The 18,526-nt window shown below is 39.0% G+C and overlaps 1 protein-coding gene across 1 annotated transcript in view; it reads right to left on the bottom strand.

Annotated features, from left to right (window-relative positions):
- Window positions 1–593: 593 nt before the first annotated feature.
- The window catches only part of AK9 (adenylate kinase 9), a 147,836-nt gene continuing 129,903 nt past the window's right edge, over window positions 594–18,526 (bottom strand). Inside the window, exons 37-39 of the mRNA XM_075268176.1 lie at window positions 3,936–4,038; window positions 1,750–1,864; window positions 594–802 (exon numbers count right to left, since the gene is read on the bottom strand). Of these exons, the coding sequence (XP_075124277.1) occupies window positions 600–802; window positions 1,750–1,864; window positions 3,936–4,038 (421 nt within the window). The 3' untranslated portion in view covers window positions 594–599. The remainder of the gene's footprint in view (window positions 803–1,749; window positions 1,865–3,935; window positions 4,039–18,526) is intronic.

The raw sequence follows: 18,526 nt of genomic DNA, 5'->3' as shown, positions 1-18,526 counted from the left end.
GAACCTTTCATGTCCTCTGGCACACACAGTTTTATACGGCTAGAAAGCCAACAGTGCACTGAATTCACCTGTATTTGCTAATTAAAACAGTGGAAAATACAGGTTCAGCCCAACAATTAGCCATATTCCACACACCTTTATGTAATATTGTGCTCTAGTGGACGCTGCTTAGATGGAACACTGACTTGGCATTATTCTGTGTGATCACTTCCTTGCCTCAGCAGTCTCATGTTGTACATACCAATATCACCGCTGAGGCTGCAGTGACAGTCACATGGATAGATGACAACATGACTTTTCCTGCAGCTACTTTGATTTCTTAAACTCTTTCGACCAGTTACACGTTTATACCAATGAAAGTGATTTGTGCTCACTTTGACATTAAAAGAGAAAGTATCTGTCACTTACTATATTCTAAAATAATTCAAGTCCTGGGGGTAGGGAATACATACGTTTTACCATAGTACATATTTAATGATATTTATTGTGAGTAAAAAGTCAGCCAAGCAAACATATCATCATATATTATTACATATTTTATGAGTTTGACATGTGCACAAAAGAATCATACACATTTTGGTTATATGTGTTGGTATGAGTTAAATACATGTTGGATCCACATTTCTAAGTGAAAGAAATGACTTCATTTTATAGTCAAAGTCAATTGGCCTCTTCTGAGATTCTTTGTATTTGCAAGTCAGCTTGTTTCCAAGGTAAGTAATAAGTTCACAGCACTCCACAAATTGCTCCATTTTCTTCTTGTATTTCTTCCGTATATAATCTGAATTCCGTGGATTGTATGCTAGGAAATTACAGGGTGAATTAACAAAAATTCTTGTTGATGATATATTAAGAATGTAGATATGAAAATAGATTTAGGGCTAAGGCCCCATGTTTGTTGCAAATTCTGCTGCAGTTTTATTTAACCCAAAACCAGCAGTAGCAACAAAGGGAATGGGAAATATATAGGAAATACTTATATTTCTCCCTTCTGCTCAATCCACTCCTAGCTTTGGCTCAAAAAAACGAAACAAAGTCTGAAACAACAAAAAAAAAAAAGCTGCTTTTCCTCAACGTAGGGCCTTAGCCAAAAGGGGTTATCTGGGCTTTATAAAACTGATGTCCTATCGATAAGCAGGGGTCCTACTACCAGGACCTTATGAATCAGCTGCTTCCTTGAGCAGTCATGAGATGCAGTGGTTGTCCCATTCAAGTCTATGGGCACTGTTAAAAGAAGTGAGCACCGCAGCTTGTGTCATCAGGGGGAAACAGTTGATCTGTTGAGGTCTCGGTTGTCAGACCCCCACTAATCTAAAATTGATGCCCTATCCTATCAGTGGGACTTCAGTTTTAATAATTTAGATAACTCCTTTAATGCCAACAAAAATAACACTCAAACTTGGAAATGTGTGTACCCTGCATTCCTCTGTTATTCCTCTTTAATGAATAGACTGATGATTGGGTGTTATAATTTGGGGGTTTGTTCCAAAACACACTGACACTATCCAATCAATGACAGTCACATGACAGACCCCTTCTGGCATTGCAAATGGAAACACCCCGTTGTCAATTTATTCAGACATTCCAGAGAGGAATAGCAGCACTACACAAATATGATAAAAGAATCTCCATTATTGTTTTATGGAGGAATACACGAATATACTAAAACAGACATGGCAGGAAAGCTCACAGATCCTCTTTAAGAACCATATAACTATACGTAGCCTGATATTTTTTGTTTTCTCTTACCTTTTAGGTGATATGCAATATATAGCAGGGCTGACCTCTTTACGCTTAGAAATGGATACTTTGGCTTAAGACATCCCACATCATTTAATGCTTTTATTATAGCAGTGGCTGCTCCCTAAACAGGAAAGTGCAAACAGAATTCATAATACCAAGTACAGAAACCTAAATTCTAGTGTGAACCTAGTGTAACACATTTTACTATGCATTTTAGCTAAGTAGCACATTACTACAGGCTTTAGTACAACATACAGTCCTATGAAAAAGTTTGGGCACCCCTATTAATCTTAATCATTTTTAGTTCTAAATATTTTGCTGTTTGCAGCAGCCATTTCAGTTTGATATATATAATAACTGATGGACACAGTAATATTTCAGGATTGAAATGAGGTTTATTGTACTAACAGAAAATGTGTAATATGCATTAAACCATAATTTGAGAGGTGCAAAAGTATGGGCACCTCAACAGAAAAGTGACAATATTTGGTAGATCCTTTTTTTTTGCAAAGATAACAGCCTCTAGTCGCTTCCTGTAGCTTTTAATCAGTTCCTGGATCCTGGATGAAGGTATTTTGGACCATTCCTCTTTACAAAGCAATTCAAGTTCAGTTAAGTTTGATGGTCGCCGAGCATGGACAACTCTCTCTCAAATAATCTGAAAACAAAGATTGTTCAACATAGTTGTTCAGGGGAAGGATACAAAAAGTTGTCTCAGAGATTTAACCTGTCAGTTTCCACTGTGAGGAACATAGTAAGGAAATGGAAGACCACAGGGACAGTTCTTGTTAAGCCCAGAAGTGGCAGGCCAAGAAAAATATCACAAAGGCAGAGAAGAAGAATGGTGAGAACAGTCAAGGACAATCCACAGACCACCTCCAAAGAGCTGCAGCATCATCTTGCTGCAGATGGTGTCACTGTGCATTGGTCAACAATACAGCACACTTTGCACAAGGAGAAGTTGTATGGGAGAGTGATGAGAAAGAAGCCGTTTCTGCAAGCACACCACAAACAGTCGCCTGAGGTATGCAAAAGCACATGTGGACAAGTCAGCTTCACTTTGGAAGAAGGTCCAGTAGACTGATGAAACAAAGATTGAGTTGTTTGGTCATACAAAAAGGCGTTATGCATGGCGTCCAAAAAAAACAGCATTCCAAGAAAAACACTTGCTACCCACTGTAAAATTTGGTGGCGGTTCCATCATGCTTTGGGGCTGTGTGGCCAGTGCCGGCACCGGGAATCTTGTTAAAGTTGAGGGTCACATGGATTCCACTCAGTATCAGCAGATTCTTGAGAATAATGGTCAAGAATCAGTGACGAAGTTGAAGTTACGCCGGGGATGGATATTTCAGCAAGACAATGATCCAAAACACCGCTCCAAATCGGCTCAGGCATTCATGCAGAGGAACAATTACAATGTTCTGGAATGGCCATCCCAGTCCCCAGACCTGAATATCATTGAACATCTGTGGGATGATTTGAAGCGGGCTGTCCATGCTCGGCGACCATCAAACTTAATTGAACTTGAATTGTTTTGTAAAGAGGAATGGTCCAAAATACCTTCATCCAGGATCCAGGAACTGATTAAAAGCTACAGGAAGCGACTAGAGGCTGTTATCTTTGCAGATGGAGGATCTACTAAATATTAATGTCACTTTTCTGTTGAGGTGCCCATATTTTTGCACCGGTCAAATTTTGGTTTAATGCATATTGCACATTTTCTGTTAGTACAATAAACCTCATTTCAATCCTGAAATATTACTGTGTCCATCAGTTATTATATATATCAAACTGAAATGACTGTTGCAAACACCAAAATATTTAGAACTAAAAGTGATTAAGATTAATAGGGGTGCCCAAACTTTTTCATAGGACTGTATAAAAATAGCTTCAGACATGTCATATGTCAACACTTACTATGTTTCTGACTTGTATTTTGGATGCTGCAGTGCCTTGTACGCCAGAGACCAATCTGTTTGGCTTTCTATTGTTCTATTACTGGACTTTCCCTGCCTCCGTAATACACCTGTCACTACATAGATTGCGACCTAGAATTCTCCCTATCTGGTTGGGTATACTCTGGGTCCCTTACAACCCCACTGCTCTGTAACTTTTCTATGTATGTATACAGAATATTGCATATATGAGCAAGTTTAAAAAAAAACAAAAAAGATGGCATATATACTGTTCACCTGTTCCAGGTATCCAGTTAAAGGAAGAGACGTCAGCATTATTGGCTCAATCTTTGGAGGGAGTTTGGATGGAAGTTCATGATTCCAATATTTTTCTGGAAGTCTAAAAAAAATAAAACACAGTATATTTTTTTATATTTGCGGCATCATCTACAAAATTATGGAATTAATGGCCAGAAATTCAACTAGCTTTACATTGCTTTAACCAGCAAATATATGAGGCTTACAAAGGAAATAGAAGAGAGAACTTAAAGGGAGTCTCTCATGAGGAAACTGAATATCTAATCAGTTACAATGCAGTGTATGGAACATACACATTAGATTTTTGCTTGATGAAATCGCCAATTATGGCCATTTTGGCTGACAATTGGATAGATTAAGGCCAAAAACAGATTAATCATGCTCAATATTTCAATCAGATGTGGGCCAAAAATATCAATGTTTGGCATGCTTGGCCGCCATTAGCTGATCATGAGTTTACTTATGCAGACACAATTAGTTGTTGATGGTGAGGTCATTCATGTAGCCATTTTTATAAACATGTGAATGAGGCTCAATTACAATGAGACAATCCAGAGCCTCAGGGATTTTTCTTTAACATGATTGAAAAATACTTGGTGGCTCTGGCATTGTACTTGAAAGTCAATAGCATATTTATAAAAATGGCTTTTTCAAGAAAATGGTGCATCTACTGGACTATCTAAAACAGGGGCATAACCAGTTACCTTTACTGATTCCCCACATTGTATATTGGCCTACATACAATATATTGCCTATTTCACTGGCCCCCATACAGTAAGGAATGTTATAGCAGTAAGTTACACCCCTGATCTACAGGTGTGATAGTACACAGCATATTGTCCCCTACAATGCACTGGCTGATGTCATATCACATTTCCTGATGACAGACTCCCTATAAAGACCCATTCCCATATCATAAGTCAGGATAATTATCTGGAGGTGCAGGGATCATCACGACCACTGTACAATATGCTAATCTTGATGAATTCCCCTATTGTTTTCTGTTCTATATTAAAGTGAAAATTCATTTTTTTAAGGAAAACAAGGCATTCATCGAAGTACATTCAAAATGTACTTTTGCTGATGCTGTCACTCGTGTCTACCACCTGTACCCATGTCTATTTCCTGTTTCTGCAAAACACAGCATAGCTCATACTAACTACCTGCCACGAATGTGAAACTGTTAGGATAATGTCATCAAATGTCCTTGTAAAGGTCCATCAACTGGTGCTGATGACACTGGGGAAAATAATGGGGGCATGGTGACTTGGCTGTGAGAGAGGAGGGCTATAGGGATCAAACTATGTGAATGGGAGAAGAGACAGAAGAACAGGGGTAAATCTTCAATGAATTTGAGATAGCATTGCAGCTCCAAATAGTATCTACAGGCATCATAGAGAGACCTCCTGTCTCTACTGTAAGGTGGGCACGCCTGGGCTGGAGCACATAAATGGGGATCACCCACCTGACAGTAGAGCGTATAATATATTAGGTAATGAAATTAATAGAAATTACTGATTGGGAACAGTAGGGCTAAAGAAAAGAATTCCACCTGTCCTGGAATCATTGGAGTGGCACATATTGAAGAACATAACAAGCTACAAGAGGTGGAGGTGTTTGGTTAAATAGTATCAAACTTGCATGTCTGGATAGTGACATAACATTATTCACTTTTTTCAATTCAAAAGTTTTATTAATTTTTGAGCGACATAAGCAAGCAAGCATAGACTTGCCAAAGAAACAATGAAGACAATTATATGTAAACAATACAAACCACTGGCTGTCTGGAAAAACGTCCCGTTGTCACATTATTCACGTATTGTATAAAAAAGTAATTTGTTTCTTCAGGTAATTCTCCATGAAATAGCTCTATGATAATAATTCTATGATCTGCTCTAATTTTCTACCGATATGGAGTAGATATGGTTTAATAGACCCCAATATAGGTCATGATTTTCCATAGAGAGAACACTTGTAACAATGTGTCAACAGACCCTAAGATGAGACCTGTGTAGTCTGAACGCTACTGTAGATATTTACAGTTTGACAGCTATTATGACTAGAGATGAGCGAACAGTGTTCTATCGAACTCATGTTCGATCGGATATTAGGCTGTTCGGCATGTTCGAATCGAATCGAACACCGCGTGGTAAAGTGCGCCATTACTCGATTCCCCTCCCACCTTCCCTGGCGCCTTTTTTGCTCCAATAACAGCGCTGGGTAGGTGGGACAGGAACTACGACACCGGTGACGTTGAAAAAAGTAGGCAAAACCCATTGGCTGCCGAAAACATGTGACCTCTAATTTAAAAGAACAGCGACGCCCAGCTTCGCGTCATTCTGAGCTTGCAATTCACCGAGGACGGAGGTTTCCGTCCAGCTAGCTAGGGCTTAGATTCTGGGTAGGCAGGGACAGGCTAGGATAGGAAGGAGAAGACAACCAACAGCTCTTGTAAGAGCTAAATTCCAGGGAGAAGCTTGTCAGTGTAACGTGGCACTGACGGGCTCAATCGCCGCAACCCAGCTTTCCCAGGATCCTGAATGGAATACACTGTCAGTGTATTCCCGTATACCCGATATATACCCCGATACCCGTTCCAACGGTGTGCCCCCCCACCTTCACCCCAGAAATACCCTGCAAGTCCCCTAGCAATAGAATTGGGGCTATATACACCCACAATTTTTACTACTGGTATACAGTGCCATTGTCTGACTGGGAATTCAAAGAATATATTGGGAATACAAATACCCTCATTTCTTGCTACTGCCATATAGTGCCAGTTTCTGACTGGTAATTCAAAGAATATATTGGGGTTACGTGCACCCACAATTTTTACTACTGGTATACAGTGCCATTGTCTGACTGGGAATTCAAAGAATATATTGGGAATACAAATACCCTCATTTCTTGCTACTGCCATATAGTGCCAGTGTCTGACTGGGAATTCAAAGAATATATTGGGGTTACGTGCACCCACAATTTTTACTACTGGTATACAGTGCCATTGTCTGACTGGGAATTCAAAGAGTATATTGGGAATACAAATACCCTCATTTCTTGCTACTGCCATATAGTGCCAGTTTCTGACTGGGAATTCAAAGAATATATTGGGGTTACGTGCACCCACAATTTTTACTACTGGTATACAGTGCCATTGTCTGACTGGGAATTCAAAGAATATATTGGGGTTATAAATACCCTCATTTCTTGCTACTGCCATATAGTGCCAGTTTCTGACTGGTAATTCAAAGAATATATTGGGGTTACGTGCACCCACAATTTTTACTACTGGTATACAGTGCCATTGTCTGACTGGGAATTCAAAGAGTATATTGGGAATACAAATACCCTCATTTCTTGCTACTGCCATATAGTGCCAGTTTCTGACTGGGAATTCAAAGAATATATTGGGGTTACGTGCACCCACAATTTTTACTACTGGTATACAGTGCCATTGTCTGACTGGGAATTCAAAGAATATATTGGGGTTATAAATACCCTCATTTCTTGCTACTGCCATATAGTGCCAGTTTCTGACTGGTAATTCAAAGAATATATTGGGGTTACGTGCACCCACAATTTTTACTACTGGTATACAGTGCCATTGTCTGACTGGGAATTCAAAGAATATATTGGGGTTATAAATACCCTCATTTCTTGCTACTGCCATATAGTGCCAGTTTCTGACTGGTAATTCAAAGAATATATTGGGGTTATGTGCACCCACAATTTTTACTACTGGTATACAGTGCCATTGTCTGACTGGGAATTCAAAGAGTATATTGGGAATACAAATACCCTCATTTCTTGCTACTGCCATATAGTGCCAGTTTCTGACTGGGAATTCAAAGAATATATTGGGGTTACGTGCACCCACAATTTTTACTACTGGTATACAGTGCCATTGTCTGACTGGGAATTCAAAGAGTATATTGGGAATACAAATACCCTCATTTCTTGCTACTGCCATATAGTGCCAGTTTCTGACTGGGAATTCAAAGAATATATTGGGGTTACGTGCACCCACAATTTTTACTACTGGTATACAGTGCCATTGTCTGACTGGGAATTCAAAGAATATATTGGGGTTATAAATACCCTCATTTCTTGCTACTGCCATATAGTGCCAGTTTCTGACTGGTAATTCAAAGAATATATTGGGGTTACGTGCACCCACAATTTTTACTACTGGTATACAGTGCCATTGTCTGACTGGGAATTCAAAGAGTATATTGGGAATACAAATACCCTCATTTCTTGCTACTGCCATATAGTGCCAGTTTCTGACTGGGAATTCAAAGAATATATTGGGGTTACGTGCACCCACAATTTTTACTACTGGTATACAGTGCCATTGTCTGACTGGGAATTCAAAGAATATATTGGGGTTATAAATACCCTCATTTCTTGCTACTGCCATATAGTGCCAGTTTCTGACTGGTAATTCAAAGAATATATTGGGGTTACGTGCACCCACAATTTTTACTACTGGTATACAGTGCCATTGTCTGACTGGGAATTCAAAGAATATATTGGGGTTATAAATACCCTCATTTCTTGCTACTGCCATATAGTGCCAGTTTCTGACTGGTAATTCAAAGAATATATTGGGGTTACGTGCACCCACAATTTTTACTACTGGTATACAGTGCCATTGTCTGACTGGGAATTCAAAGAGTATATTGGGAATACAAATACCCTCATTTCTTGCTACTGCCATATAGTGCCAGTTTCTGACTGGGAATTCAAAGAATATATTGGGGTTACGTGCACCCACAATTTTTACTACTGGTATACAGTGCCATTGTCTGACTGGGAATTCAAAGAGTATATTGGGAATACAAATACCCTCATTTCTTGCTACTGCCATATAGTGCCAGTTTCTGACTGGGAATTCAAAGAATATATTGGGGTTACGTGCACCCACAATTTTTACTACTGGTATACAGTGCCATTGTCTGACTGGGAATTCAAAGAATATATTGGGGTTATAAATACCCTCATTTCTTGCTACTGCCATATAGTGCCAGTTTCTGACTGGTAATTCAAAGAATATATTGGGGTTACGTGCACCCACAATTTTTACTACTGGTATACAGTGCCATTGTCTGACTGGGAATTCAAAGAGTATATTGGGAATACAAATACCCTCATTTCTTGCTACTGCCATATAGTGCCAGTTTCTGACTGGGAATTCAAAGAATATATTGGGGTTACGTGCACCCACAATTTTTACTACTGGTATACAGTGCCATTGTCTGACTGGGAATTCAAAGAATATATTGGGGTTATAAATACCCTCATTTCTTGCTACTGCCATATAGTGCCAGTTTCTGACTGGGAATTCAAAGAATATATTGGGGTTACGTGCACCCACAATTTTTACTACTGGTATACAGTGCCATTGTCTGACTGGGAATTCAAAGAATATATTGGGGTTATAAATACCCTCATTTCTTGCTACTGCCATATAGTGCCAGTTTCTGACTGGTAATTCAAAGAATATATTGGGGTTACGTGCACCCACAATTTTTACTACTGGTATACAGTGCCATTGTCTGACTGGGAATTCAAAGAGTATATTGGGAATACAAATACCCTCATTTCTTGCTACTGCCATATAGTGCCAGTTTCTGACTGGGAATTCAAAGAATATATTGGGGTTACGTGCACCCACAATTTTTACTACTGGTATACAGTGCCATTGTCTGACTGGGAATTCAAAGAGTATATTGGGAATACAAATACCCTCATTTCTTGCTACTGCCATATAGTGCCAGTTTCTGACTGGGAATTCAAAGAATATATTGGGGTTACGTGCACCCACAATTTTTACTACTGGTATACAGTGCCATTGTCTGACTGGGAATTCAAAGAATATATTGGGGTTATAAATACCCTCATTTCTTGCTACTGCCATATAGTGCCAGTTTCTGACTGGTAATTCAAAGAATATATTGGGGTTACGTGCACCCACAATTTTTACTACTGGTATACAGTGCCATTGTCTGACTGGGAATTCAAAGAGTATATTGGGAATACAAATACCCTCATTTCTTGCTACTGCCATATAGTGCCAGTTTCTGACTGGGAATTCAAAGAATATATTGGGGTTACGTGCACCCACAATTTTTACTACTGGTATACAGTGCCATTGTCTGACTGGGAATTCAAAGAATATATTGGGGTTATAAATACCCTCATTTCTTGCTACTGCCATATAGTGCCAGTTTCTGACTGGTAATTCAAAGAATATATTGGGGTTACGTGCACCCACAATTTTTACTACTGGTATACAGTGCCATTGTCTGACTGGGAATTCAAAGAGTATATTGGGAATACAAATACCCTCATTTCTTGCTACTGCCATATAGTGCCAGTTTCTGACTGGGAATTCAAAGAATATATTGGGGTTACGTGCACCCACAATTTTTACTACTGGTATACAGTGCCATTGTCTGACTGGGAATTCAAAGAGTATATTGGGAATACAAATACCCTCATTTCTTGCTACTGCCATATAGTGCCAGTTTCTGACTGGTAATTCAAAGAATATATTGGGGTTACGTGCACCCACAATTTTTACTACTGGTATACAGTGCCATTGTCTGACTGGGAATTCAAAGAATATATTGGGGTTATAAATACCCTCATTTCTTGCTACTGCCATATAGTGCCAGTTTCTGACTGGTAATTCAAAGAATATATTGGGGTTACGTGCACCCACAATTTTTACTACTGGTATACAGTGCCATTGTCTGACTGGGAATTCAAAGAGTATATTGGGAATACAAATACCCTCATTTCTTGCTACTGCCATATAGTGCCAGTTTCTGACTGGGAATTCAAAGAATATATTGGGGTTACGTGCACCCACAATTTTTACTACTGGTATACAGTGCCATTGTCTGACTGGGAATTCAAAGAATATATTGGGGTTATAAATACCCTCATTTCTTGCTACTGCCATATAGTGCCAGTTTCTGACTGGTAATTCAAAGAATATATTGGGGTTACGTGCACCCACAATTTTTACTACTGGTATACAGTGCCATTGTCTGACTGGGAATTCAAAGAATATATTGGGGTTATAAATACCCTCATTTCTTGCTACTGCCATATAGTGCCAGTTTCTGACTGGTAATTCAAAGAATATATTGGGGTTACGTGCACCCACAATTTTTACTACTGGTATACAGTGCCATTGTCTGACTGGGAATTCAAAGAGTATATTGGGAATACAAATACCCTCATTTCTTGCTACTGCCATATAGTGCCAGTTTCTGACTGGTAATTCAAAGAATATATTGGGGTTACGTGCACCCACAATTTTTACTACTGGTATACAGTGCCATTGTCTGACTGGGAATTCAAAGAATATATTGGGGTTATAAATACCCTCATTTCTTGCTACTGCCATATAGTGCCAGTTTCTGACTGGTAATTCAAAGAATATATTGGGGTTACGTGCACCCACAATTTTTACTACTGGTATACAGTGCCATTGTCTGACTGGGAATTCAAAGAATATATTGGGGTTATAAATACCCTCATTTCTTGCTACTGCCATATAGTGCCAGTTTCTGACTGGTAATTCAAAGAATATATTGGGGTTACGTGCACCCACAATTTTTACTACTGGTATACAGTGCCATTGTCTGACTGGGAATTCAAAGAGTATATTGGGAATACAAATACCCTCATTTCTTGCTACTGCCATATAGTGCCAGTTTCTGACTGGGAATTCAAAGAATATATTGGGGTTACGTGCACCCACAATTTTTACTACTGGTATACAGTGCCATTGTCTGACTGGGAATTCAAAGAGTATATTGGGAATACAAATACCCTCATTTCTTGCTACTGCCATATAGTGCCAGTTTCTGACTGGGAATTCAAAGAATATATTGGGGTTACGTGCACCCACAATTTTTACTACTGGTATACAGTGCCATTGTCTGACTGGGAATTCAAAGAATATATTGGGGTTACGTGCACCCACAATTTTTACTACTGGTATGCAGTGCCATTGTCTGACTGGGAATTCAAAGAATATATTGGGGTTATAAATACCCTCATTTCTTGCTACTGCCATATAGTGCCAGTTTCTGACTGGTAATTCAAAGAATATATTGGGGTTACGTGCACCCACAATTTTTACTACTGGTATACAGTGCCATTGTCTGACTGGGAATTCAAAGAATATATTGGGGTTATAAATACCCTCATTTCTTGCTACTGCCATATAGTGCCAGTTTCTGACTGGTAATTCAAAGAATATATTGGGGTTACGTGCACCCACAATTTTTACTACTGGTATACAGTGCCATTGTCTGACTGGGAATTCAAAGAGTATATTGGGAATACAAATACCCTCATTTCTTGCTACTGCCATATAGTGCCAGTTTCTGACTGGGAATTCAAAGAATATATTGGGGTTACGTGCACCCACAATTTTTACTACTGGTATACAGTGCCATTGTCTGACTGGGAATTCAAAGAGTATATTGGGAATACAAATACCCTCATTTCTTGCTACTGCCATATAGTGCCAGTTTCTGACTGGGAATTCAAAGAATATATTGGGGTTACGTGCACCCACAATTTTTACTACTGGTATACAGTGCCATTGTCTGACTGGGAATTCAAAGAATATATTGGGGTTATAAATACCCTCATTTCTTGCTACTGCCATATAGTGCCAGTTTCTGACTGGTAATTCAAAGAATATATTGGGGTTACGTGCACCCACAATTTTTACTACTGGTATACAGTGCCATTGTCTGACTGGGAATTCAAAGAGTATATTGGGAATACAAATACCCTCATTTCTTGCTACTGCCATATAGTGCCAGTTTCTGACTGGGAATTCAAAGAATATATTGGGGTTACGTGCACCCACAATTTTTACTACTGGTATACAGTGCCATTGTCTGACTGGGAATTCAAAGAATATATTGGGGTTATAAATACCCTCATTTCTTGCTACTGCCATATAGTGCCAGTTTCTGACTGGGAATTCAAAGAATATATTGGGGTTACGTGCACCCACAATTTTTACTACTGGTATACAGTGCCATTGTCTGACTGGGAATTCAAAGAATATATTGGGGTTATAAATACCCTCATTTCTTGCTACTGCCATATAGTGCCAGTTTCTGACTGGTAATTCAAAGAATATATTGGGGTTACGTGCACCCACAATTTTTACTACTGGTATACAGTGCCATTGTCTGACTGGGAATTCAAAGAGTATATTGGGAATACAAATACCCTCATTTCTTGCTACTGCCATATAGTGCCAGTTTCTGACTGGGAATTCAAAGAATATATTGGGGTTACGTGCACCCACAATTTTTACTACTGGTATACAGTGCCATTGTCTGACTGGGAATTCAAAGAGTATATTGGGAATACAAATACCCTCATTTCTTGCTACTGCCATATAGTGCCAGTTTCTGACTGGGAATTCAAAGAATATATTGGGGTTACGTGCACCCACAATTTTTACTACTGGTATACAGTGCCATTGTCTGACTGGGAATTCAAAGAATATATTGGGGTTATAAATACCCTCATTTCTTGCTACTGCCATATAGTGCCAGTTTCTGACTGGTAATTCAAAGAATATATTGGGGTTACGTGCACCCACAATTTTTACTACTGGTATACAGTGCCATTGTCTGACTGGGAATTCAAAGAGTATATTGGGAATACAAATACCCTCATTTCTTGCTACTGCCATATAGTGCCAGTTTCTGACTGGGAATTCAAAGAATATATTGGGGTTACGTGCACCCACAATTTTTACTACTGGTATACAGTGCCATTGTCTGACTGGGAATTCAAAGAGTATATTGGGAATACAAATACCCTCATTTCTTGCTACTGCCATATAGTGCCAGTTTCTGACTGGGAATTCAAAGAATATATTGGGGTTACGTGCACCCACAATTTTTACTACTGGTATACAGTGCCATTGTCTGACTGGGAATTCAAAGAATATATTGGGGTTATAAATACCCTCATTTCTTGCTACTGCCATATAGTGCCAGTTTCTGACTGGGAATTCAAAGAATATATTGGGGTTACGTGCACCCACAATTTTTACTACTGGTATACAGTGCCATTGTCTGACTGGGAATTCAAAGAGTATATTGGGAATACAAATACCCTCATTTCTTGCTACTGCCATATAGTGCCAGTTTCTGACTGGGAATTCAAAGAATATATTGGGGTTACGTGCACCCACAATTTTTACTACTGGTATACAGTGCCATTGTCTGACTGGGAATTCAAAGAATATATTGGGGTTATAAATACCCTCATTTCTTGCTACTGCCATATAGTGCCAGTTTCTGACTGGGAATTCAAAGAATATATTGGGGTTACGTGCACCCACAATTTTTACTACTGGTATACAGTGCCATTGTCTGACTGGGAATTCAAAGAGTATATTGGGAATACAAATACCCTCATTTCTTGCTACTGCCATATAGTGCCAGTTTCTGACTGGGAATTCAAAGAATATATTGGGGTTACGTGCACCCACAATTTTTACTACTGGTATACAGTGCCATTGTCTGACTGGGAATTCAAAGAATATATTGGGGTTATAAATACCCTCATTTCTTGCTACTGCCATATAGTGCCAGTTTCTGACTGGTAATTCAAAGAATATATTGGGGTTACGTGCACCCACAATTTTTACTACTGGTATACAGTGCCATTGTCTGACTGGGAATTCAAAGAATATATTGGGGTTATAAATACCCTCATTTCTTGCTACTGCCATATAGTGCCAGTTTCTGACTGGTAATTCAAAGAATATATTGGGGTTACGTGCACCCACAATTTTTACTACTGGTATACAGTGCCATTGTCTGACTGGGAATTCAAAGAGTATATTGGGAATACAAATACCCTCATTTCTTGCTACTGCCATATAGTGCCAGTTTCTGACTGGGAATTCAAAGAATATATTGGGGTTACGTGCACCCACAATTTTTACTACTGGTATACAGTGCCATTGTCTGACTGGGAATTCAAAGAGTATATTGGGAATACAAATACCCTCATTTCTTGCTACTGCCATATAGTGCCAGTTTCTGACTGGGAATTCAAAGAATATATTGGGGTTACGTGCACCCACAATTTTTACTACTGGTATACAGTGCCATTGTCTGACTGGGAATTCAAAGAATATATTGGGGTTATAAATACCCTCATTTCTTGCTACTGCCATATAGTGCCAGTTTCTGACTGGTAATTCAAAGAATATATTGGGGTTACGTGCACCCACAATTTTTACTACTGGTATACAGTGCCATTGTCTGACTGGGAATTCAAAGAGTATATTGGGAATACAAATACCCTCATTTCTTGCTACTGCCATATAGTGCCAGTTTCTGACTGGGAATTCAAAGAATATATTGGGGTTACGTGCACCCACAATTTTTACTACTGGTATACAGTGCCATTGTCTGACTGGGAATTCAAAGAATATATTGGGGTTATAAATACCCTCATTTCTTGCTACTGCCATATAGTGCCAGTTTCTGACTGGGAATTCAAAGAATATATTGGGGTTACGTGCACCCACAATTTTTACTACTGGTATACAGTGCCATTGTCTGACTGGGAATTCAAAGAATATATTGGGGTTATAAATACCCTCATTTCTTGCTACTGCCATATAGTGCCAGTTTCTGACTGGTAATTCAAAGAATATATTGGGGTTACGTGCACCCACAATTTTTACTACTGGTATACAGTGCCATTGTCTGACTGGGAATTCAAAGAGTATATTGGGAATACAAATACCCTCATTTCTTGCTACTGCCATATAGTGCCAGTTTCTGACTGGGAATTCAAAGAATATATTGGGGTTACGTGCACCCACAATTTTTACTACTGGTATACAGTGCCATTGTCTGACTGGGAATTCAAAGAGTATATTGGGAATACAAATACCCTCATTTCTTGCTACTGCCATATAGTGCCAGTTTCTGACTGGGAATTCAAAGAATATATTGGGGTTACGTGCACCCACAATTTTTACTACTGGTATACAGTGCCATTGTCTGACTGGGAATTCAAAGAATATATTGGGGTTATAAATACCCTCATTTCTTGCTACTGCCATATAGTGCCAGTTTCTGACTGGTAATTCAAAGAATATATTGGGGTTACGTGCACCCACAATTTTTACTACTGGTATACAGTGCCATTGTCTGACTGGGAATTCAAAGAGTATATTGGGAATACAAATACCCTCATTTCTTGCTACTGCCATATAGTGCCAGTTTCTGACTGGGAATTCAAAGAATATATTGGGGTTACGTGCACCCACAATTTTTACTACTGGTATACAGTGCCATTGTCTGACTGGGAATTCAAAGAGTATATTGGGAATACAAATACCCTCATTTCTTGCTACTGCCATATAGTGCCAGTTTCTGACTGGGAATTCAAAGAATATATTGGGGTTACGTGCACCCACAATTTTTACTACTGGTATACAGTGCCATTGTCTGACTGGGAATTCAAAGAATATATTGGGGTTATAAATACCCTCATTTCTTGCTACTGCCATATAGTGCCAGTTTCTGACTGGGAATTCAAAGAATATATTGGGGTTACGTGCACCCACAATTTTTACTACTGGTATACAGTGCCATTGTCTGACTGGGAATTCAAAGAGTATATTGGGAATACAAATACCCTCATTTCTTGCTACTGCCATATAGTGCCAGTTTCTGACTGGGAATTCAAAGAATATATTGGGGTTACGTGCACCCACAATTTTTACTACTGGTATACAGTGCCATTGTCTGACTGGGAATTCAAAGAATATATTGGGGTTATAAATACCCTCATTTCTTGCTACTGCCATATAGTGCCAGTTTCTGACTGGTAATTCAAAGAATATATTGGGGTTACGTGCACCCACAATTTTTACTACTGGTATACAGTGCCATTGTCTGACTGGGAATTCAAAGAGTATATTGGGAATACAAATACCCTCATTTCTTGCTACTGCCATATAGTGCCAGTTTCTGACTGGGAATTCAAAGAATATATTGGGGTTACGTGCACCCACAATTTTTACTACTGGTATACAGTGCCATTGTCTGACTGGGAATTCAAAGAGTATATTGGGAATACAAATACCCTCATTTCTTGCTACTGCCATATAGTGCCAGTTTCTGACTGGGAATTCAAAGAATATATTGGGGTTACGTGCACCCACAATTTTTACTACTGGTATACAGTGCCATTGTCTGACTGGGAATTCAAAGAATATATTGGGGTTATAAATACCCTCATTTCTTGCTACTGCCATATAGTGCCAGTTTCTGACTGGTAATTCAAAGAATATATTGGGGTTACGTGCACCCACAATTTTTACTACTGGTATACAGTGCCATTGTCTGACTGGGAATTCAAAGAGTATATTGGGAATACAAATACCCTCATTTCTTGCTACTGCCATATAGTGCCAGTTTCTGACTGGGAATTCAAAGAATATATTGGGGTTACGTGCACCCACAATTTTTACTACTGGTATACAGTGCCATTGTCTGACTGGGAATTCAAAGAGTATATTGGGAATACAAATACCCTCATTTCTTGCTACTGCCATATAGTGCCAGTTTCTGACTGGGAATTCAAAGAATATATTGGGGTTACGTGCACCCACAATTTTTACTACTGGTATACAGTGCCATTGTCTGACTGGGAATTCAAAGAATATATTGGGGTTATAAATACCCTCATTTCTTGCTACTGCCATATAGTGCCAGTTTCTGACTGGGAATTCAAAGAATATATTGGGGTTACGTGCACCCACAATTTTTACTACTGGTATACAGTGCCATTGTCTGACTGGGAATTCAAAGAGTATATTGGGAATACAAATACCCTCATTTCTTGCTACTGCCATATAGTGCCAGTTTCTGACTGGGAATTCAAAGAATATATTGGGGTTACGTGCACCCACAATTTTTACTACTGGTATACAGTGCCATTGTCTGACTGGGAATTCAAAGAATATATTGGGGTTATAAATACCCTCATTTCTTGCTACTGCCATATAGTGCCAGTTTCTGACTGGGAATTCAAAGAATATATTGGGGTTACGTGCACCCACAATTTTTACTACTGGTATACAGTGCCATTGTCTGACTGGGAATTCAAAGAGTATATTGGGAATACAAATACCCTCATTTCTTGCTACTGCCATATAGTGCCAGTTTCTGACTGGGAATTCAAAGAATATATTGGGGTTACGTGCACCCACAATTTTTACTACTGGTATACAGTGCCATTGTCTGACTGGGAATTCAAAGAATATATTGGGGTTATAAATACCCTCATTTCTTGCTACTGCCATATAGTGCCAGTTTCTGACTGGTAATTCAAAGAATATATTGGGGTTACGTGCACCCACAATTTTTACTACTGGTATACAGTGCCATTGTCTGACTGGGAATTCAAAGAATATATTGGGGTTATAAATACCCTCATTTCTTGCTACTGCCATATAGTGCCAGTTTCTGACTGGTAAT

This window comes from Leptodactylus fuscus, chromosome 3, assembly GCF_031893055.1.
Source record: "Leptodactylus fuscus isolate aLepFus1 chromosome 3, aLepFus1.hap2, whole genome shotgun sequence".
Classification (NCBI taxonomy): Eukaryota; Metazoa; Chordata; class Amphibia; order Anura; family Leptodactylidae; genus Leptodactylus; species Leptodactylus fuscus.
The sequence above is the reverse complement of the archived record's forward strand: the minus strand, read 5'-3'. Positions and strand labels throughout refer to the sequence as shown.